The 23,819-nt window shown below is 47.2% G+C and overlaps 1 protein-coding gene across 7 annotated transcripts in view; it reads left to right on the forward strand.

Annotated features, from left to right (window-relative positions):
* The window catches only part of TULP4 (TUB like protein 4), a 293,022-nt gene extending 273,549 nt beyond the window's left edge, over positions 1-19,473 (forward strand). For all 7 annotated transcript variants that reach the window (XM_030809905.1, XM_030809906.1, XM_030809907.1 and 4 more), the window contains 5 exons: positions 592-736; positions 1,772-1,865; positions 6,064-6,207; positions 9,368-11,868; positions 14,255-19,473. In XM_030809905.1, coding sequence (XP_030665765.1) covers positions 592-736; positions 1,772-1,865; positions 6,064-6,207; positions 9,368-11,868; positions 14,255-14,371 — 3,001 coding nt within the window. In that variant the 3' untranslated portion in view covers positions 14,372-19,473. The remainder of the gene's footprint in view (positions 1-591; positions 737-1,771; positions 1,866-6,063; positions 6,208-9,367; positions 11,869-14,254) is intronic.
* Positions 19,474-23,819: the final 4,346 nt, after the last annotated feature.

A 23,819-nucleotide genomic window follows, 5' to 3' on the forward strand; every position in this document is an offset into this window, starting at 1 on the left:
CACACTGTTGCAGAAGAAATTATAAGAATCACTGGCCTTAGGGTAAGAAATGACTTGTCCCACCTGCCATTTTCCCAGGACTGATTGTGCAGGCCCCTGGCAGAAGGCCATTTCCACGCTTGCTCCAAGGCAGCAGAGAGTGAAAGACAGTTAATTCTTTGAGTTCCTTACAAATGGATCACTGGATCTCATTTCAGTATATACTCAGTATATTTTGAGATGGTGTCTTGCTCTGTCGCCCAGGCTCAAGTGGAGTTGTGTAATCGTAGCTCATTGCAGCTTTGAACTCCTGGGCTCAAGTGATCCTCCTGCCTCAGCCTCCCAAGCAGCTGGGACTGCAGGTGTGTGCCGCCACACCCAGTTTCTCAATATATTTTAAAATGTATATTATTCAATGTAAAGTTATCATTCTTTCCTCATATTCATAAAGCAAAAGCAAGGGGAGAGCTTTGTTAAATTCGGGCACTGGCTGCAGGGAGAGAGCCCAACACCCAGGCTGGCTGTCCAGAAAAAGAAAGGAGTGCTGGAGTCAGGGCCATGCGCACTGTTCCCGCCACGGGTGCCTGACCCCTCCTGGCCTTGCCTCCCCAGGATCAGCATTGAGGCCCGCAAGTCCCCCAAGCTGCCCCGGGCTGCTCAGGAGCTCTCCCGGTCCCCGCGGTTGCCCCTGCGCAAGCCCTCTGTGGGCTCGCCCAGCCTGACTCGGAGAGAGTTTCCTTTTGAAGACATCACTCAGGTAGGAGCCCGCAGTTACCCTGCCTTGCTCCCCTCCTCCTGGGGGCTATGCCCAGAGGGCCCCTTCCCACCCGCTGCCTGCCCTGCTCACTGCCACCGTGGGTCCCTGAGCTCTGCTCCACATCCTGCACACCACCTGCTACCTCAGGAGTCGCCCTCAGATGGAGCTCTGGCTTCTCCACCTGTGCCCCTCAGCCAGTTCTAATCTTGCAGTGACAGTGGGAGAGAGCCTCCCACTTCCCAACACAGCTCCCACCGCCCAGCCCTTGCCTGCCTTTCCCTCCTGGCCCCTCAGTGCCCCCTCACCCTCCAGGTGCTGCAGCCACACCTGGTTCTCACCTGCCCCATGCCTTGCCCTGCCTAGATTGTCACCACCCCACCTCCTCCTCCTTGTTTCTGCCCCATGCTTCCAGATGGAACTCCACCACCACTTCTGCTGTGACGGCCTCCTACCCTGGCTTAGCCGGGAGAGGCCGACACACCTGGTGTAGAACTACCTTATGACATTGCTCAGTGACTTCTTTATATACAGATCATTACAAGCTTTATCTCCTCCATCAGGTTTAAGCTCCTTAAGGGGCTGTATTTTGTCCATCTTTATTTTTGCCTTTGCATACATACCTTAGGCATAATAATTTCTTAAATTTTTAAAAATTTAATTGAATGAGAAAACAAATGATGGGTAGTTTCAGGACATAGTGGTACCGATGCAACCGATGTTTTCAGGAGAAATATCAAAGACAAAAATGGATTCAGAGTTAGATCCCTTTCTACGCCTCTTTAAATCACACACCTGTGGACATACTGGGACACACCCCCACCTTTCCCCCAGCTCGATGCGCCCCCACTCACTGCTGCCTGCCTGGCTGCCCTCGTTAGCTTCTGATCTTGCAAATGGTAGATGAGGTAAGGAATGGGTATTTCTTGCAGTGCACACTTGTGGCTTGTTAAGTAATAAATATTAACATTCTTACTAAGTGACCAGTTGAAAATACAGAAATAGATTGTGATTCTTCTTTTTTTCTTCCCACCACAGCACAACTATCTTGCTCAGGTCACGTCTAATATCTGGGGAACCAAATTTAAGATTGTGGGCTTGGCTGCTTTCCTGCCAACCAACCTCGGTGCAGGTAAAAATCATGTCCTGTTCTCTCATTGTCCCAGTTGGAACAAACTAAAACGTCCAGTTTCCACCTTTAGTGGCTTAAACTAGAAGATGAGCTTTTAAGACAGCAAAAGATTAGCATGTATCTTACCTCTAAACCTTAACTTCGCCACAGTGATTTCACAAAAATTAGAATTCTCACTCACATTGGATTTTTGTCTGTGGCATTTTTTTTTTAATCTTTTAACTTTTTTTTTGAGATAGTGTCTTGCCCAGGCTGGAGTATAGTGACACGATCACAGCTCACTGCAGCCTTGACCTGGGCTCAAGTGATCCTCCTGCCTCAGCCCCCAAAGTAGCTGGGACTACAGGTTCGCGCCACCATGCCCGGCCAATTTTTGTATTTTTTGTAGAGACAGGGTTTCACCACGTTGTCCATGCTGGTCTCAAACTCCTGAGCTCAAGCAGTTTGCCCACCTCAACCTTCCAAAGTGCTGGGATGACAGGCATGAGCCACCATGCCTGGTCGCCAGCGGGATTTTCATTTTTTGCTATAAGCCCTGACTTATAAAAACAATAGAAATATAAAAATGATAGGAATAGCCAAAATTTGTATCACAGCTCTCATAGATTTCTCGAAACTTTGACTTCTAGGCCTTTTGCGGTGGGCGGATTTTTGGTAAACTCCTGAAGAAAGTGGAGAAGAAAGCATTAGAGACTATAAGAAGTGGCCGGGCGCGGTGGCTCAAGCCTGTAATCCTAGCACTTTGGGAGGCCGAGGTGGGCGGATCACGAGGTCAGGAGTTCGAGACCATCCTGGCCAACATAGTGAAACCTGGTCTCTACTAAAAATACAAAAAAATTAGCAGGGCGTGGTGGCGGGCGCCTGTAGTCCCAGCTACTCGGGAGGCTGAGGCAGAATGGTGTGAACCCGGGAGGCGGAGCTTGCAGTGAGCCAAGATGGTGCCACTGCACTCCAGCCTGGGGGACAGAGCCAGACTCTGTCTCAAAAAAAAAAAAAGAAGTTAGCTGGCCGGGCGCAGTGGCTCACGCTTGTAATCCCAGCACTTTGGGAGGCTGAGGCGGGCAGATCACGAGGTCAGGAGTTCAAGGCCAGCCTGGCCAACATGGTGAAACCCCGTCTGTACTAAAAATACACAAATTAGCCGGGCATGGTGGCAGGTGCCTGTAATGCCAGCTACTCGGGAGGCTGAGGCAGGAGAATGGCTTGAACCTGGAAGGCGGAGGTTGCAGTGAGCCGAGATCATACCACCACACTCCAGCCTGGGCGACAGAGTGAGAGTGAGACTCTGTCTCCAAAAAAAAAAGAAAGAAAAAAAAATTTTTAGCTATGAGTACTCTTAAAATAACAGTGTCTGAGTTCTGAAAGTGGATGACAGACAGGCACAGGAGATGGAGGGATGGGAAAATATGAGAGAAAGCAGGAGCAGTAAAATGGGAATGGTAAAATCTAGAAGGTGGGTATATGATTATTCACTATGAAATTCATTTAACTTTTCTATGCTTGAAATTTTAACAAACATTGGAAAATGCAACAAACTCATACACAGATCCTTTAAAATAAATTATTCTTACAGATTAGATGTTAGAAAGACCTATTGCTATGAGGCATTTCAGAGATTTTTTAAATAGCACTGCATTTGAGTTTTTCATTTTGAAGTTTCTGAGCTCAAATAAAAAGAAGAATAAAATTTAAACATAAAACTGACTTAGGGAATCACAATGGACCATCCTTGTACATAATGCAAATAAATCTCTCATAATATTTTCAGCAACCTGGAAACACTCTGATGACCACAAATGCTTGTTGTTCAGTTACTCGTTAGTGCCCTATTGATTAAATAAGGTTGATTTTTAGTAACTACTGTTTGGCTATCATGATTATTCCCACATCAGTAAGCTGAGAACTTAGCCATCTGCCGATGGTAAATATTGAAAAAGGGAATGGAAGTGAGAATTTACTTAATGGGTCTTTTCATTCTTGGATGTTGAGAAGGTCCACAAATAAGCCAGTAAAGATCTTACAATGAGAGAGCATGTGAGAGCCTTTGAGACAAATGCTGGCCTTTTTTGGGGGGTGCAGGGAGATAGGGCCTGGCTCTGTCACCCATGCTAGAGTGCAGTGGCGCCACCACAGCTCGCTGCAGCCTCAAGCTCCTGTGCTCAAGTGATTCTCCCCCCTCAGCCTGTACTAGCTAGGACTATAGACAAGGCACATGCCACCATGCCCAGCTAATTTTTCAAAATTTTTGGTTGAGATAGGACTTCACTATTTTGTCCAGGCTGGTCTTAAACTCCTGGCTTCAAGCCATACCCCCATCTTGGCCTCTCAAAGTGCTGGAATTATAGGTGCGAGCTACCATGCCCATCTTGACCTTTGTAAAACTGGCATTTTGATCCATAGAGCTACTTTGTCAAGCTAAAAGAATTTTCCACTTGATTCTATTAATACTAGAGAACAGAAATTAACTATTGGATACTAGAAGGCATGTTATATGTGGTACCCCATTAAATAATCTTTTCAAAGACGGTATATGGCACTCTAGTGAACTTAAAAAGTGAGTGCTGTTCCCCAGGTTGGATAATTTGTTTTCTTTAATTAGAATGATCTGGCCCGTGAAATTTTTTTATTTTGAATTTTTGGCATTTTAACAATAAACAGTAGATTCTACAAAATTCAAAGGATTCAGAGGGGTCTGTAGTAAAAATCTGTGTCATTCTCACCATCAGCCACTTAGTTTTCTTTCCTGTAGGTAACTGATGGTATTTTTCTTTTTTTTTTTTTTTTTTTTTTTTTTGAGACGGAGTCTTGCTCTGTCGCCCAGGCTGGAGTGCAATGGCGCGATCTCGGCTCACTGCAAGCTCCACCTCCCGGGTTCACACCATTCTCCTGCCTCAGCCTCTCCGAGTAGCTGGGACTACAGGCGCCCGCCACCACACCCGGCTAATTTTTTGTATTTTTAGTAGCGACGGGGTTTCACCGTGGTCTCGATCTCCTGACCTCGTGATCCGCCCGCCTCGGCCTCCCAAAGTGCTGGGATTACAAGCGTGAGCCACCGCGCCCAGCCAACTGATGGTATTTTTCTAATCCCTCCTAGAATTTTTTTTTTAATTGCTTTGTCAATGTGAACAACAAAGAATAGCACTTTAATGCATTCATTCTTAAGTCATATGGAACCACACAGAATTTTTAAACCAAAATTCATATTCTCTTTCCTTTGTGGGCAAGAGAGAGAAACACATGCCTAGGACCTTTCCTACTGTTGGGCAGGAGAAGTTACCTTAGCCCATACCAGTCCATGGGCCAGCCCTGCAAAGATGCTTCGACAAAGGAAGCCTGCTGTGCCGCAGTCATGCTGCAGGTTAGCCGCTAAGTGTTAAGGTGACCGCCATGGAGCTAGAATAAAGAAGCTTTGTGCTACCTGTCTCACAGGAGAGACTATTGAACACAAAAGCAAGTTCACAGGGCAGTTTCATCCCGACTTTAACTACTGTGAAACTTACATTCAGATTCATTATATTTAAACTTATTTTGTCTCCTCTAAATATTTTGGTTGCAATCTAGGCCTTCTCCTAAATGTCCCTGTTAATCAAATTGAATCTTGAGGTTTTAAAAAAAACAACTGTGTGGAAATTCCCTATAAATCTCTATCCTGATGGTTAGATTAAAATTGAAAGCCAGTAAACCAAGGTTCCAGCCGAAATGAAAGCTGTGTTTTATTCCTATATGAAACCATGCCACCCCCATCTCAACATTGCTTTCACACAGTTTTTTGGTTGCCCAAGCTTCCCTTGTTTGGCACTCTGGTTGTCACAACTATTTCCATTCAATCATCCTTCTGATTGCAAATGAGGTTTTCAAAAAATATGTTTTTATACCCTAGCTTATTCCAAAAGAAATGATTTGTGTCTAAAATGTTTTTAACATTTGAAATTTGTAGTTCTGTAGACAAATCATTGGCAAGGAGGCCAAGCGAGACCAGGAATCTGCTGTTAACTGAATCCAGAACTGTGGCTAGTATGGTCGCATTGAGTACTAGGGAGAAATGAAGAGCTCCTCTCGGCCTGTGGGCCCTGCCTACACAGATCTGTCTTCTGATGGCAGGGAAACTGCAGCGCGCTCTTCTTCCTGTGACTCTCTTGACGCTTTGGCTCTGCTCTGGTGTGTCTCTGTTAACTGTGCCCTTCTTTTTCCCCACCAGTAATCTATAAAACCAGCCTCCTGCATCTCCAGCCGCGGCAGATGACCATTTATCTCCCAGAAGTTCGGAAAATTTCCATGGACTATATTAATTTACCTGTCTTCAATCCAAATGTTTTCAGTGAAGATGAAGATGATTTACCAGGTATGTTCACATACATCAACGTGTTTGTCACGGTCCCTCTGTCAGTGGATCATGCAAGGGGGACAGAGTGGCAAGTTGTTGAGGATTTCAGTCTGCTACCTGGGTTTGGAAAAGGTATCCCTGCCTCAGTAAGGTTGGTAGATGTGATGGCATGTCCCAGGGAAAAAGTCACGGGTTGGCACCAGTGTTGGCAGGAGGGGAGCTGCTGGAGCACAGATGGTTACAGTGGCAGCAGCGCCTTGTGTTTGCGGGGCACGGTTCTAACATCTGGCTTTATCCTCACAGCTATCCTCTTAGTCATGTGTCTGGATTCAGATAAGTTTGTGGGACTGATTGGGACTAAATAAAATCAGAACTGAGACCCAATCTCATTGATCTAGGCCAGCCTTCATCCTTTCAATCCCTGCTGAGATAGTGTCTCGTTCCAGCATTCCCGTGGTGCGCACAGAGCCCAGTTTCTCAAATCTGCCCTGTGTCCAGGACACAAAAGCCTTTACCTGGAACTACCTCTCTTCCACCGCAGCCGCATGTCTTAGTGCACAGGGGCCTGGCCTGAGTTCAAGATAAAATCTGGTATACCATTTTTAAATTCCAGTTTTCAAATGGTAAATATCAATATCCATAGCATCTTAAGTTAATGTGTTTCCTGGTGGGGGGATTCTTAAAGGATCCTATTTTGATTAATAGATTACAATGACTTCCAATTAGTCTGGCCAGTTAGTTGTGTGTAACTATTTCACTAGAGGATACTTGAAAATAACTTGCTTTTCTAAGTAAAAGGCCACCTGAGATTTTATAGATACACAGACTCCTCTACTTCCAACTAAGCGGGCTCTGGAAGTCTCTGGTTTCTGAGCTAGAGGAACCTGGACATGGACCATGACTTCTCCAGTATCTGGATGTCTGTGACCAGAGGGACTGGTTCTCTCAGTGGACATAGAGGGCCACCTATTCCACCTTGGGCCCTCCTCCTCAGCTGGGCCCTGAACTTGAGAGAGTTGTTTACCTTCTCTCAGCCCAGTCTTTTTAACTGAAAAAAAAAAAAAAAAAAAAAAAAGATTTCTACTGCACTTTCCAACAATAGCCATCTTGCTTCTCTGATGGTGACCTCTCCTGCATGGGTGAGCAAATCTCCTAGGCTTATGTGGTCCTAATAGGCCAAGCTTACAACCACATAAATACCTATAGTTTGGTGAAGCCTCCCATACCTGAGCTTTCCAGTGCATCCCCTTCTACTTCAGAATCTTGGAATTAGAAGTATCTTTTAAACTTTCCCCTTAACGCTTTCCCTGTTCTCCCAAAATGCGAGCAATACAGCCCTCTCCAAGGTTCAGCTGTTGCTGCAGTTGTCCTTATTGTCTGTGGTTCCCAATGAGAGGAGGGAACATATTGTCTCAGGGATTACATTTAATGATGGTGACTCAGCGAAGAGGCTCTTCTTCCTTAAAAGGGAAGATGCCTGCCATCAGTGTTTCATACCGACGAGAGAGCTTCTCCAAGAGGGATCTGAATAGGAATCATAGGAAACCTGAGACAGACCCAAATTTGTGTGGCCCGGGGAGAGTTATGTCTTACTAGGAGACCCCAAGGAGGGGTCACCTTAGCTTTTGATAAACTAGCTGGCTTGATTCTGTAGTTCTTTTGATGAAAAGTCAGCCAGTGTCACATTTCCTAATCATGGACTAGCTGTCACACAGTACTTACACCATGCCTCAGATTTCTGGATCAGTGGCAGTTTTCTCTAAGGGAAAAGCCACAGGGTAGCACAATGGGCCTAGAGGAGCCAACTGCAGAGTGCTCAGTGGGCACTTTAAGCAGGGCGGTGCAGACAGTGGCTCTGAGCACCTGTCTGTAGATCGCTGTTCAAACGCATGCACGCTCCATTAAACTCTGTGTACAAATAGGATATATTTATAGGGTTTAATTCAGCGTGGCTCTACCTTACATACTGTTTGAAATGCTAAAAAGCAGATAAAGGCCAGGCATGGTGGCTCACACCTATAATCCCAGCCCTTTGGGAGGCGAGGTGGGTGGATCACCTGAGGTCAGGAGTTTGAGAGCAGCCTGGCCAACATGGCAAAACCCCATCTCTGCCAGGCGCGGTGGCTCACGCTTGTAATCCCAGCACTTTGGGAGGCCAAGGTGGGCGGATCACGAGGTCAGGAGATTGAGACCACGGTGAAACCCCGTCTCTACTAAAAAATACAAAAAAAAAATTAGCCGGGCGTGGTGGCGGGCACCTGTAGTCCCAGCTACTCGGAGAGGCTGAGGCAGGAGAATGGCGTGAACCCGGGAGGCGGAGCTTGCAGTGAGCTGAGATCGCGCCATTGCACTCCAGCCTGGGCGGCAGAGTGAGACTCCACCTCAAAAAAAAAAAAAAAAAAAAACACCATCTCTACTAAAAATACATAGCTGGGCGTGGTGACGCTCGCCTGTAGTGCCAGCTACTGGGGAGGCTGAGACAGGAGAATCACTTGAACCCAGGGGGTGGAGGTTGCAGTGAGCCAAACTCCTGCCACTGCACACCTGGGCGACAGAGCAAGACTCTGTCTTAAAAAAAAAAAAAAAAATTAGGAAATGATCCTTCATGTGATACCCAGATTCACTAGAAGATTCTTTTCATTGTTTTTTCTACCACATTTTACGTGGTTCTATTTACAGAAACCTAATGTGCATACATTTCTTATACACATCTGTTGCGTGACACTTTCCACACTATCCATCCCATAATCATGAATAGACCTATTCAGAGGCCTAGGCACTGTGAGTCCTCAGTGGAGGTTTTTCCTGTACCATTGCCCTCTTCTTGCATAAAAGGGTGGGCCTTTTATGAATATCACCAGTAAAAAGCTTCTTCAGACATTTAATTATCTGTGATGATGCCATTTGAGGCACTGGTGCCAAGTTTAGAAGGTTCAAAAGTGAGTTAGTTGAAAAGTTCTGACAATACCCTTAGCTAACAGACAGCAGCAGGCTGCCCTCAAGAACCCATCTCACTCGTGCGAGCAGGCCAGCTTTCCCCAAGCAGACACGTCTCTGTCTCTGGCAATTGCATTTTGTTTACAGAAGGAGACTGAATGAGTCCAGATGTATTGCTTATCCTGATCTGGTTTAATGGCAGTGTTTTTGTAAGCAGTTCCTTTTTCTAATTTTCTTCCAGTGACAGGAACATCTGGTGTCCCTGAGAACAGCCCACCTTGTACCGTGAACATCCCTATTGCACCGATCCACAGCTCCGCTCAGGCTATGTCCCCCACGCAGAGCATAGGGCTGGTGCAGTCCCTACTGGCCAATCAGAATGTGCAGCTAGATGTCCTGACCAACCAGACGACAGCTGTAGGGGCAGCAGAACATGCAGGTGACAGTGCCACCCAGTACCCAGTCTCCAACCGGTACTCCAGTCCTGGACAGGTGATTTTCGGAAGCGTGGAAATGGGCCGCATCATTCAGAACCCCCCTCCACTATCCCTGCCTCCCCCGCCGCAGGGGCCCATGCAGCTGTCCACAGTGGGCCATGGAGACCGAGACCACGAACACCTGCAGAAGTCAGCCAAGGCCCTGCGGCCAACACCGCAGCTGGCAGCTGAGGGGGACGCGGTGGTCTTTAGTGCCCCCCAGGAGGTCCAGGTGACAAAGATAAACCCTCCACCCCCGTACCCAGGAACCATCCCCGCTGCCCCCACCACAGCAGCACCCCCGCCCCCTCTGCCGCCCCCACAGCCCCCAGTGGATGTGTGCTTGAAGAAGGGCGATTTCTCCCTCTACCCCACGTCAGTGCACTACCAGACCCCCCTGGGCTATGAGAGGATCACCACCTTCGACAGCAGTGGCAACGTGGAGGAGGTGTGCCGGCCCCGCACCCGGATGCTTTGCTCCCAGAACACCTACACCCTCCCCGGCCCGGGTAGCTCCGCCACCTTGAGGCTCACGGCCACTGAGAAGAAGGTCCCCCAGCCCTGCAGCAGTGCCACCCTGAACCGCCTTACCGTCCCTCGCTACTCCCTCCCCACCGGGGACCCACCCCCGTATCCCGAAATTGCCAGCCAGCTGGCCCAGGGGCGGGGGGCTGCCCAGAGGTCCGACAATAGCCTCATCCACGCTACCCTGCGGAGGAACAACCGTGAGGCTGCGCTCAAGATGGCCCAGCTGGCCGACAGCCCGCGGGTACCCCTGCAGCCCCTGGCCAAGCCCAAGGGCGGGCCCGGGGGGGTGGTGACACAGCTCCCAGCACGGCCCCCACCTGCCCTGTACACCTGCAGTCAGTGCAGTGGCACGGGGCCCAGCTCACAGCCCGGAGCCTCCCTGGCCCATACCGCCAGCGCCTCCCCGTTGGCCTCCCAGTCCTCCTACAGCCTCCTGAGCCCACCCGACAGCACCCGCGACCGCACTGACTACGTCAACTCCGCCTTTACAGAGGACGAGGCCCTGTCCCAGCACTGTCAGCTTGAGAAGGCCCTGAGGCACCCTCCCCTGCCTGAAGCTGCTGTCACCCTGAAACGGCCACCCCCTTACCAGTGGGACCCCATGCTGGGTGAGGACGTTTGGGTTCCTCAAGAAAGGACAGCACAGACTTCAGGGCCCAACCCCTTAAAACTGTCCCCTCTGATGCTGAGTCAGGGCCAGCACCTGGATGTGTCCCGACTGCCCTTCATCTCCCCCAAGTCTCCTGCCAGCCCCACTGCCACTTTCCAAACAGGCTATGGGATGGGAGTGCCATATCCAGGAAGCTATAACAACTCCCCTTTGCCTGGAGTGCAGGCTCCCTGCTCTCCCAAAGATGCCCTGTCCCCAACACAGTTTGCACAACAGGAGCCTGCTGTGGTCCTTCAGCCGGTGTACCCACCCAGCCTCTCCTATTGCACCCTGCCCCCCATGTACCCAGGAAGCAGCACATGCTCTAGTTTACAGCTGCCACCTGTCGCCTTGCATCCATGGAGTTCCTACAGCGCCTGCCCGCCCATGCAGAACCCCCAGGGCACTCTCCCCCCAAAGCCACACTTGGTGGTGGAGAAGCCCCTTGTGTCCCCACCACCTGCCGACCTCCAAAGCCACATGGGCACAGAGGTGATGGTAGAGACTGCAGACAACTTCCAGGAAGTCCTCTCTCTGACCGAAAGCCCAGTCCCCCAGCGGACAGAAAAATTTGGAAAGAAGAACCGGAAGCGCCTGGACAGCCGAGCAGAAGAAGGCAGCGTTCAGGCCATCACTGAGGGCAAAGTGAAGAAGGAGGCTAGAACTTTGAGTGACTTTAATTCCCTTATCTCCAGCCCACACCTGGGGAGAGAGAAGAAGAAAGTGAAGAGTCAGAAAGACCAACTGAAGTCAAAGAAGTTGAATAAGACAAACGAGTTCCAGGACAGCTCCGAGAGTGAGCCTGAGCTGTTCATCAGCGGGGATGAGCTCATGAACCAGAGCCAGGGCAGCAGAAAGGGCTGGAAGAGCAAGCGCGCCCCACGGGCCGCCGGCGAGCTGGAGGAGGCCAAGTGCCGGCGGGCCAGTGAGAAGGAGGACGGGCGGCTGGGCAGCCAAGGCTTCGTGTACGTGATGGCCAACAAGCAGCCGCTGTGGAACGAGGCCACCCAGGTCTACCAGCTGGACTTTGGGGGGCGGGTGACCCAGGAGTCTGCCAAGAACTTCCAGATCGAGTTAGAGGGGCGGCAGGTAAGACCTCAGACCAGGTGGCGCTGCGAGCCCAGGAGGCGAGGGTGTTAGTGCCTCGGCCTTCAATGAGCATTTTTCAAAAGGCCAAATGGGAAATGTGGAAAACAACGAACACCTCTCAGGTGGAGCTCATGGGGTTATGATTTTAGTGTGCCCACTGCTGCCTTGTATTTTTTTTTTTTCTTTTTGAGACAGAGTCTCGCCCTGTCGCCCAGTCTGGAGTGCAGTGGCGCAATCTCGGCTCCCTGCAAGCTACGCCTCCTGGGTTCACGCCATTCTCCTGCCTCAGCCGTCCGAGTAGCTGGGACTACACGTGCCCGCCACCACGCCCGGCTAATTTTTTTTTTTTGTATTTTTGGTAGAGACGGGGTTTCACCATGTTAGCCAGGATGATCTCGATCGCCTGACCTCGTGATCCGCCCGCCTTGGCCTCCAAAGTGCTGGGATTACAGGCGTGAGCCACCGCGCCCAGCCCTAATTTTTTTTTTTAGAAATGGGAGTCTCATTGTGTTGTCTAGACTGGTCTCAAACTCCTGGGCTCCAAGCGATCCTCCTGCCTCAGCCTCTCAAGATGTTGGGATTACAGGCATGAGCCAACACGCCTGGCCTGCAGTCATATTTGTAAAGAATACGTTTCTACTTCTGTTCTTTGACTTTTCTGTTTTTGGCATCAGATGGTGACTTCCTAAGGAACGTGAGGGTTAGTTTTGCTCACCCTGTGCACACACACACGTATGCACACAGCTTTTCCTTCCCCATTAAATCAGTGGTCACTGGTTACCTTGTTATGCTAGTCAGTAGGACCCACAGCTGAGCCATGTATTACGGCTTAGTTACATTTCCTTTTTTGTATACTTTTCTTCCCCCAGACATATCAACTTCCTGTTTTCTCTCTGTTTGCTGGTTTGCCTATTTCTCTGTATATGGAAGTCATTCCCCAGTTCTCGAACTGGATGTTACCTCATGGTGCAGCTGAACACACTGGGTCCTAGTTCTTCCCTGCTCCAGCCCGGAAGGGTTGCTCTGTCCTGCTGCCAACGTCCCCCTTCACCATCCTGCAAAGTCCCTTCTCCTCTCTACTTAAATTCACGTTTTCGTTAATTCACTCAATAAATGTTATGGAGAACCTGCTGTGTGCCTGGCAATCCTCTAAGCCCAGGGGTTGGCAAACTGGCCTTTGGGCCACTCTGGCCAGCCGCCTCTTTTTGGAACAAAGTTTTATTGGAGCACAGCCACACTCATTCACCTGACTGTCGTCCCTGGCTGTTTTGGCCGGACAACAGCAGATTTGAGGAGTTGTGGTAAAAACCGTATGACCCACAAAGCTTAAAATATCAGCCCCTCACAGAAAGTTTGTCAGCCCCTGCTATAGTACTAGAATCAGGGCAGTGAGGAAGACAGAGCCCAGCCGCTGTGGAGCACACAGATTGGGGACCAGAGGCGGATGAGTGCAGCCCGTGTGCTAGGGCGTGGCGCCACTGTCTGATGGGATGTAGGCACAGGAACTGGTGAGGAAGTGGCCAGCAAGTCCCTCCCTGAGGTAGCGGTGTTGGACAGTGGCGGTGCTGCTTCTCTTCTGGAGCCTCTGGCCTGTTTGTGTTTCTTTCTGCTTTTCTTTGTCCTTTCTACTTCCTAGGTGAAGAAACCACTTCATTTGGCCTGTAGCATTCCCCCCATCCTTTTTTTTTTCTTTTTTCTTTTAGATTCAGGGGTACATGTGCCTGTTACATGCGCATTACATGCATAATGGGGGGTGGGCTTCTAGTATGCCCATCACCCAAACATTGGGATGTTGTGCCCCACAGGTAACTTTTCATGGATGGAGCTGGAGGCCATTGTCCCCACATTCCAAACCTTGCTCACTGTCTCCATTGTGTTAACATGTTCCTCAGTCCCCTTATTTCCTACAAACTTGGAGTTAGATATAGAAGCTTCACCAGATTCAGGGTCACTTTTGTTAGCAAAAGCATCTCATAGATGGTGCTGTCTGCTTCCATAAGGAGCCATGCAGACCCGGCTGTCGCCTTGCTCACCTTGTTCTTTTTTTTTTTTTTTTTTTGAGATGGAGTCTCCTCTGTCGCCCAGGCTGGAGTGCAATGGCACAATCTCAGCTCACTGCAAGCTCCACCTCCCAGGTTTACACCATTCTCCTGCCTCAGCCTCCCGAGTAGCTGGGACTACAGGCGCCCGCCACCACGCCCGGCTAATTTTTTGTATTTTTAATAGAGACGGGGTTTCACTGTGTTAGCCAAGATGGTCTCGATTTCCTGAGGTCATGATCTGCCTGCCTCGGCCTCCCAAAGTGCTGGGATTACAGGCATGAGCCACCGCGCCCAACCTTTTCGTCTTGTTCTTTAATGTCTTTGCTTCCCCTGCCCTCCTCCAGGTGATGCAGTTTGGACGGATTGATGGCAATGCGTACATTCTAGACTTCCAGTATCCGTTCTCAGCCGTGCAGGCCTTTGCAGTTGCCCTGGCCAACGTGACTCAGCGCCTCAAATGAAGAAACTGGTGTGGGGAGGAGAGAGATGCAGAGAGCCTTTGGAAGAGGTCTTCGGAGATGCCAGAGGAGCCCTCTAGGGTCCGGATGCCTGGGAGGACCAGAAGCCAACAGCGAAACTGGAAAAGCCTGGCAGGCCCAGGAGAGGGCACTGACCTGTGGTCGTCATTTATTTGGTTGGGCTTTACTACCTTTTATTGTCTGTTCTTTTCTTCTTTCATTTCAGTGGCATTTGGAAGCAAAGAGTGCTAGGCACCTGCTGTTCTTTCAGGAAACGTAGCTTGGCTGTGGTACTGCTCTACTGGGCCCTTCAGAATGAAGACAGACTGCCTTAGAGCCTGCTATTCTTTTAGACATAGGGAGGATGCATTATCCTGTATTCTCCTCCAACATCACCACTAGCGTAAAAGCAAAAAGCTTTTACAAAACACAGCCAAAAATTCTCAAGATACAGGTTCTTGGGGAACGGGACGGGGACAGCATTTGACTTACACTAATTATGTTACTCCCAAAAGGTGACTTAATTAATAAAGGGCATTTGGGCAGACACACTGTGTTGGACCAACAAAATAGGCTCTTTACAGGAGTGTTCTCACCAGGTAGAAATGCGATTTGCTCATTGAGGATGTTGGGGAAGGGACGAAGGGTGAAGAAAAAACTGCACATATACACAGGTTCACATCACTCTGCAGACAGCGGTGTGACTCAGCGTGTGACTTGTAGCAGCAGTACGAGGGCTACACTCCTCTGCTGAGGATGTTTACATTGAAAGCCTCCACTAGTTTCATCGTTTGTCGAAGTTCCATAGGATCAGTGATGGTCATTCAGCATGACTGGTTCTGGGAGAAGGTGAGAGACAAAAATGGAAAGATCCTGGCCTGTGGTAGTGGTAGCAGTTTTCTCAAATAATGTGGTGGCAGTCACTAGATCCTCACATGCTGAGAAACAGCCTCTACTCTCTCTGCCCCTTTTACTTTTTAATCTGGAATGCATTACTGTAAACATGATCTTTCCTGTGAGATATCGTGTTCTGCTTTCCCATTCTAAAAGTGTGGATGAGGCTTGATTTGAAACCACTCCTTTTCTCCTCTTGGCTACATTAAAATTCAGTTGACTACAAATGCTTTCTATCAAATTAGAAATGTAACCAAAAAAATGTTAAGTGTTCACCAGGGTATTAAAATACAGCAGTAGTCAAATCTTTGACAAAATTTTCATGATCTTCTCTAACAAAGCTGTTTATTAACTGTACAGACTGTTTACTAAGGAGCTAAACCACTGAGAAACGTTATTAAAATTGTAATACCTAGGTAGTTGACTGATCACAGTTTGTTAATTGTATAAAAAAAGAATTACCTAGAATATCTCTTCCCACTTCCTCCTCCTCGTGAGAACCTGTGGGCAGTATTCACGCCCTGATGACAAAACCCAGTGTTTTTTGTTGTTGTTGTTTTTTGGTTTTGTTTTTGTTTTTCTCAGTTATTCTTATCTGTGATGTTGTTGAGGATCAGGCCCCTCTCCTGGGCCTGCTGTGCAGGAGCACAGGAACTATCTGCTGGCGTTGGTTCCAAATTTGCATTTTATTTGGAAACAGACAAGTAGAAGATGCTACAGAAAAGTATTTTCAAATTTAAACTTTTTTTAATCTCGTTTTAGTTAAAAAATTGGAAAAGAAACCGACCCATTTATTTCCCAGAACAAGATGACATGACATCACTCCCGATTCTCTCCAAACCCCAGAGAAATACTGACAAAGTTTTCTGATGTGGCAAAGGACATTTCCCATCTAATACCAGTTTCTCATTTATATGTAAAGTATTGGACCTGATATTTTTAGTGGGTGCATTCTTCCAGAAAGAATTCAGCAATGTTATCAGAATTAATTCTTTTTTATGAGTTTCTGTAGCTTGATAGGGTGTTTCAGTGCTTATTGGTTGTGCAATAATGGTTATAGCCTGTCAGATAATTTAAATGCAATTCCCCTGTTTTATCGTTTAGGAGATAATTATTTATCTTGCTTTTCATAGTATTCTTAGGAATTATTTTGTTGTTATGTTTTGGTGAGTTATGCCCATTTTATTTATTTAGAAAAATAGTATCTTTGTAACGACTTACATGTTCACAGTATATTTTGCTACAAGAAATAAAGAGGATATGATAGAAGGTGTTTTGTTTTTTTTTTTTTTGAGACGGAGTCCCACTCTTGTCACCCAACTAGATTGTAGTGGCGCAATCTCGGCTCACTGCAACCTCTGACTCCAGGGTTCAAGTGATTATTTTGCCTCAGCCTCCCGAGCAGCTGGGATTACAGACACCCGCCAACACGCCAGGCTAATGTTTTTGTATTTTTAATAGAGATGGGGTTTTGCCATGTTGGCCAGGCTGGTCTTGAACTCCTGACCTCAGGTGATCCACCTGCCTCGGCCTCCCAAAGTGCTGGGATTACAGACGTGAGCCACCACTCCCGGCCCATAGAAGGTTTTTTGCTGGACAATTTGTAACTTTTCTAATTGGGAAAAAATTCCTATTAATCATTTAAAAATCTTCTTTGTATTTTGTGTTATTGATTATATACAAAGGAGACTTTTTTTGAGATAGCACTCAAATAGTATTCTCTCTTCTTTTAAAAATTTTATTTTGATCTGAAAATAAAAGTTGATCTGAAATAAAAAGGGGAGACCTATTAGAATGAGAGTAGCCAAGGAAAGAGTTATTAGGTGATAAGCTTCACTTTTTGTGTTCTAGTTGTTTTTGAGATATAAAGACCCTGAAAAAGCCCATTTTAGAACCTGTTTTAATAAGAGCAAATACAGGGGAAAATCTTTGAAATGAAAGCTACAAATAGGTGAGAATAAAAAAATGGATTTTTTAGCAAATAATTAACTAAGCTTCTAAATTCCTAGCTCACTCCCCCAAAGGCGTTTTCCCCCGATGGAGGCACAGGCTTCTGTCTCGGATGTTTGGCACACGTGAGTTTGTAACGGAGTGACCCCAGCAGCCACTGCTCACCTCCCCTCTACGCAGGGGCCTGAAAAGAGGGGCTGCCCTCCTGCGCCAAGGTAGACATAAGCTGCGGGCGGTGCGGTCCTAGTAGGGTGACTTTTCAGTTAATAGTGGTGGTCTTATTTTCAACTCTCCTTTCATTCAGTCAGGCTCTGTTGACTAAATACGACAAAAATTCATACTTTATGCAGGAGATTTCTAAAAATTTAATGTTTATTAATAGTTTATGAATATCAAGATACCTCATTGAATCCCTAAATTTAAAAGCAGTCCAGTAAAAGGTTAACTGTATAAAGAATCTATGACTTTTTGAGGGAAGTGTGATATATTAACAAATATAACCAATTCTAAATTTGTTTTAGCTCTAACCTCATCAAACCAAAGGCACAAATTTGTGTACAATATACCCATTGAATGTATATACTGAGAAAAATTGGGGCCAAAGAAGCAGGAAAATCTCAAAGCTCTAATGGCAGCATAAATCAAAGAATTTCACAGGCTAATATTTTTTATCCATAGTCATTGCTCCCTTGTCAAGTGTCCTACAAGGACATGGAAGAATGTGTTATGTTCATCTTGTAATCATAGAAAAAAGTCAGGAAACCCCAGGGTCAAGCCTGCTCTGCCACAAGGTTGGAGGGTGATCTTGGGCAAGTCCCTGGGGCTGGCTAGGCCTCCACTTGTCCATCTGTGAAATGAAAGGGTCAGCCTGGACAGCCCTCTAAGCTCCCTTACAGCTCTCACAGCCTAACAGCGCAGCACTGAACAGCCTCATCGTTCCACTTTTCATGGGAAATATATTTCACAACATTGCCTTTGTGTAGAGAAATATTCCTTTTCTCGTGTTAATGAGCTATGTACTGAATATAAACCAGTGCATTTAAAGTAATATTTTTAGAAAGTGCACCTCTAAATGTGTTTGGAATTGTGTTTGTTCTCATAGAATATACAAAAGTACTGATTCTAGGTAAGACAGGAGTCTCCACAGGTGTGCCCTGCTCAGCTGGATGTCCATGAGAACAGCCCTGAAATAAGTCACTACTTGTCCCCAAAACCACAGGAATATATACCTAGGTCACCTCAAATTCCTGAGTGTGCTCTGCCATGTTACACGGTCTTCAAATTCAAAAGGTTTCTTGAAGAGGAAAGTTTGGCCCAGCAACTGTGGAGAAGGAGTCCATGGTGTCGCTGTGTGCCTGTATCATTTGGCCAAGTCAATGGCTGTAAGCAAAGTTAGTGGAGACAAAAATGTGTCCAAAATGTCGTTTGAGTTCCTGGGATTTCTGTAATAGCACACAACTCAGAACTCTTCAGCATTTGTGTGATTCCTTACCTCTGGCTGATAAAACTCTGATGGGTTGTGGCTTACTTTGTTTCCATTTTCTTTGGCTTTGTGCAATTTTTGTGTAACTTTACTTGTACCTATATTTTCTGTTTACAGTTCTTTTTAAGGGGAGGGGTAGGGTTCTAAGATCTTGTTGTTTATTGTAGATAAAAATTTTTTCGTGTTGTAGAAAAGCATGGGTTATGCGTTTGACTGAAAAAGGCACTGTATTATTTACCAAAGGGGTATTGTTTTTGCATTTGTTTATAAATGCATTATTTTGGTACTGTAAATTTGGACATAATTTCTGAGTTTATTACTACTGGCATTTTCTTTTCCCCCCCTTTTTTTTTAACCGTAAGTGCGCGATGCAGGTGCATAGGTCCCAGACCAAACTAGACCACCAGCATGTTCATGTCCAGACCTTGGCAGTGGCGTGCACTGCTTGTGCACCTCAGTTCCTCCAGTGTTGGTTTGTTTGTTTTTTAATTCAGCATCCTGCTTTGTTTTACCTTCCAAGCAAGATCTGTTGCGATTCCCAAATGCGTTTTAATGAGCTCATCCTTATTTGCCTCTCTTCTTATGTATTTTGTGTATTAGATTGTGCAGGAGATATTCTAGAAGGCATTAATGGTTTGCATTCAAAACGATGTGGTTTGTCCAAGTTATTTTCTGTCTTTATTACTGAATGGATTAATCTCCTTATTTTTTTCTTGATGATTTGAAGTTGTAAGAGTTGTCCAGCTATTGCTTAATAAAATTTTGCAGATCAAAAAAATTGTGTGCAGAATTCTTGAGCCTTGTGAGGAGAAATCACCTCGCTCCATTGGCATGACCTACCCACCCTCCAGTTGCCTCCTGGGTCTCTTGGTAACTGCCAGCAGCTACTGGAGACCCTGAGATCCCGGTCATCATGTTGCCCATTTGGGGAAGTCAGAGATTGTGCTGTCTTCTTGATGATCTGGTTTACATTTGCTTTTTCATGGTTTTTTAAAAGAGGACTCGATTGGCCGGGCGCGGTGGCTCACGCCTGTAATCCCAGTACTTTGGGAGGCTGAGGCGGGTGGATCACGAGGTTAGGAGATTGAGACCATCCTGGCTAACACACTGAAACCCCGTCTCTACTAAAAATACAAAAAATTAGCCGAGTGTGGTGGCGGGTGCCTGTAGTCCCAGCTACTTGGGAGGCTGAGGCAGGAGAATGGCATGAACCCGGGAGGCGGAGCTTGCAGTGATCCGAGATCGCACCACTGCACTCCAGCCTGGGCGACAGAGCAAGACTCCATCTCAAAAAAAAAAAAAAAAAGACTCGATTAAAAGTGCATCTGTATAGCACCTAAAGATCAGAGGTACCAAATATTAACACCTTTGTTAATTTGTAGGAAACCTAAACCTAGGTTTTAAGCAATTCAACTCTAGGTGCTCGTGTAACTGTTAACTATTGTTGTTACTCATAAGCGCTTAGTGAGCCTCCTTCCTCTGCCCTAAAGTTCCCTATGACCATGGGAGGTGGGAAGGTGGGGCATGGGAGGTTTATCTGTGATAATACATGTGTACATTTACAGAACTACCTTTTTGGTGTTTTTCAAAGAATAAGGAATCAAGTTTGCTCGAACCTAGCTCCCAAAACTCACTGTAGAAGAGAAATAACTGTCTCATGGAGATTGCATTGCAGTTTTCCAAGGATGAAAGATACTAACCACAGCTAAATCTCAACTCCATTATGAAGTGAATACCTTTTGCCACTCCTTTCAGAAGAAAATGGAAGCAGTGAGAGGTTGAATTGATTTCTGGATTCCATAGACAAAAACCAATCCTGAAACAATCCAGGATTTCTGGGTCACATTAATGAATAGACGTGGTTTATTCCCAGCTTCTCACTCTGGTGTGTTGTAAAGATTTGCCTGTAATGAGCTCTGAGCTACTTACACTTAGTCATCTCCCATGAAAACAAGTATTACAGATGGGCCACCCCTGCCCCTCATCAGGTGAGCTCATCCGCTTTATAGAATGAGATTTAAGTCCTTGTTACTGAATTCTGGAAAGAGTGAACGTGCGGCTGACTGGTTTTATTACTCACCCAGGCTTCACAAAGGAGCCAGTCTGTACGGATTTGTTTCCCTACACTTCCTAGAAACAGCTGCTGTATGTACTGAAGAATAAGAAGCCATCCATTTGAAGTGCCGGCTCATTTCTTGAACCCATTTCAGAGTTCCTGTCTGAGCGACCGCTTCAAGTAAAGAAGGCGCCCCAGAGTAAGTCATAGGAATTTTTTTTTTTTTTTGAGATGGCGTTTCAGTCTTGTCGCCTAGGCTGGAGTGCAATGGCATGATCTCAACTCACTGCAACCTCTACCTCCCAGCTTGAAGTGATTCTCCTGCCTTAGCCTCCCGAGTAGCTGGGATTACAGGCACGCACCATCATGCCCAGCTAATTTTTGTATTTTTAGTAGAGATGGGGTTTTACCATGTTGGCCAGGCTGGTCTCGAACACCTGACCTCAGGTGGTTCACCCGTCTTGGCCTCCCAAAGTGCTGGGATTACAGGCGTGAGCCACCGCACCCACCACCATGCCCGGCAGTCACAGGAATTTCTTAAGCTTCAACCACCACTCAGGACAGCATGCAGACACCTTGCAAAGCATCTTGCTCTTTGTCTTCTGACCTGCCCATGCATTCTTCCAGGTCACTGTTAATGAATCCCAGCATCCCATTTGCCACTTAGCTCTGGCTGGTTCCCAGGCTCTCCCCTGCACCCAGTGATGGTGCAGCATCCTCACTGCAGGCACAGCTATGGGACAGCGCTTGTCCCGGGAAAGAGCAGGGAGCTTGGATGATAAAGGCAACCAGTCACGTTGCCTTCTCCCAGTTGTGACAGCCATTTCCCATTGTCTTCAACCCTGAGGGTATGGACAGAACCAAGTGCTTCCTCTCTCCGCTCTTCTCCAAAAGTAGAGAAGTGCCTGGCCCTGACACCATTCCCCTTCTGTCCTGGGAACCAAGAGTCTCTATGTCTCCTGTTGGTTTATCCTCCAGCTCATGTGAATGGTCTGTCGTTCCTCCTTTCACATGAATCAACTCAGTGTCTCCTGTGTCACCTTGAACCACTGATCAGAATCTTGCACTTTTACCCAGTAGCAAGGGCATTTCCTTTTATTTCAATGTCTGGGGTCACTGAAACAGGGGCTTGACCAGTGTTATATTTTCTTTCTCTCCCCAGTAAAAAGGCAGGCAGTCCAGACACCACAGTATGTGCATGCCACAGGCATGCACCCCCCAACCCCTATGATGAGAAGACACACCCTCAAGTGATGAACTTCTTTCTGTGCTTGAGCCCATGGGGTCCTCTGAGTCCAACTTCCTGCCTTCCTCAGGTACCTGCTTCTGACTGCAGGAGACTCTTCCGTCCCAGGATTGTGGTTTCTCACCAGTTTCTCAACAGTTTCCTTTGTTATAAAACTTGAGAGAAAATATTCCTCTAATAGAGACTGCCTTCATCCACCCTTTGGAATAACCAGCTCCAGCCTAGGTCCCATTTCCTGCATTGGTGGAAGAAAAGTCTCTTCTTCGGTAAGTGGTTCCTTTGATGACCTTATAGATTCAGGCAGCTTGGGAAGGGAAGTTTCTCTAAAAGCCACAGAGCGTCCAGCTCATGGAACCCTCAGGATCCCTGGCCCATCTTAGGCCACATGGAGTGAGCCTCACGCCCCCGGCCCATCTGTTCCTGTGCACTGCACTCCAGCGGGTCTCACCCTTGCATCCAGGGTTCCCTCCCACAGGATGAGCTTGTCAACATTCTCTTTTTCTAACACACACACTTGCCAGCAGGTGCTGGTGTAAGCCAAGTTGAGCTCCTGGGAGGATGGCAAGAGAATAGGCCCAACAGTCTTTGTGGGAGACAGAGCCCACGTTTCTCCACAAACAGCTTCCGGGAAGAGTGGATGGGTCAGACTAGACCAAACCAGCCTCTTGAGAACACCACACTGCCCAGACCCACTTAGTGCCTCCATGTAACCCGCTGGTCAGAGTCCACCTGCTAGGCAGCCAGAAGCGGCAAAAGCCCAGCCCCTCTGTCCCATTATTGACCTGGTCCTCCACGCTCACTGTGACAGCAGCACAGGCACCCCGACCGGGCCACAGCGAGCTGGTGGCCATGTCCCTGGCTCTGCTAATTTGGCCTATCTCATTTCTTAACCTGTTTTTCATGACCTCTTGAGAGTATACTTGAAAAAAGTGAATTATCTATGTGGATAAAGGACTGGTACACTATGTTGAAAACATAACCAGCCAGATGTGAAAGCATCTGTGCTATGGGACTTTTTGTTTGCTTGTTTTGTTTAATAGGCATATTTTACTTAAATAAATCTTCCAGTAGGAAATGGAGAATGCATTGCCTTTGCTTAGAAGAGGGCCGTGTAAGTAATTACCTGTAAATGCGTATGTGCAGCTCACCAGTATTCCCGTACCGGGAACACCAGTACTTCCGCATCACAGTTCCCAAAAGGACTTCAAAGTCTCAAAACTCCCTATCCCCCCGGCTCATTTCTCTCCTGATTCCAGCCAGGCTTTATGAATCGTTCTCTCCACAGCCTCATCTCCATCCTCATCCACTTCCCCTAGAACGTTCATCAGCCCCTCCCTAGGGTCTGTTTCAGTGTCGTAGTGAGCCTTTTCTGTTTCTTTGTACCCTTTTTCAACCTGAGTCGGGTGATCCCACCCCGTGTTTTCCGCTTTCCTTCTACAGAAGATAAGAACTGTATCCGCCTTGCCTTCCACAGAAGTGGGTGTCAATGGATTGTTCACACTCATGGATAACCCTGCCCAGTTAGATCCTTCACCAAGACACGACCTCTCAGCGGGAACTTGGCCTCCTCACCTGGCTGACCCCGTGCATAGTCACCGAGTGTCACTGTAGGTCCCCTGCAATGGGAGCAAACACCGCAGCTGGCTTTTCGCTGTCAAGGAGTTCTGCATTCCTCTGTGATTTCTGCCGCATCCTGTTCATTTATGTCTCAGTCTTGGATTTTTCAGCTGGAAGGGCATCACGTACCGTTTTCCTAGTTGTCTTTTCCAGCAACACCTTTACCTCTTCTGGATCTTTCTGTAGCTCTTCCAAGCTGAGGCCA

The sequence above is a fragment of the Nomascus leucogenys genome, chromosome 3, assembly GCF_006542625.1.
Source record: "Nomascus leucogenys isolate Asia chromosome 3, Asia_NLE_v1, whole genome shotgun sequence".
In the NCBI taxonomy this organism is placed as follows: domain Eukaryota; kingdom Metazoa; phylum Chordata; class Mammalia; order Primates; family Hylobatidae; genus Nomascus; species Nomascus leucogenys.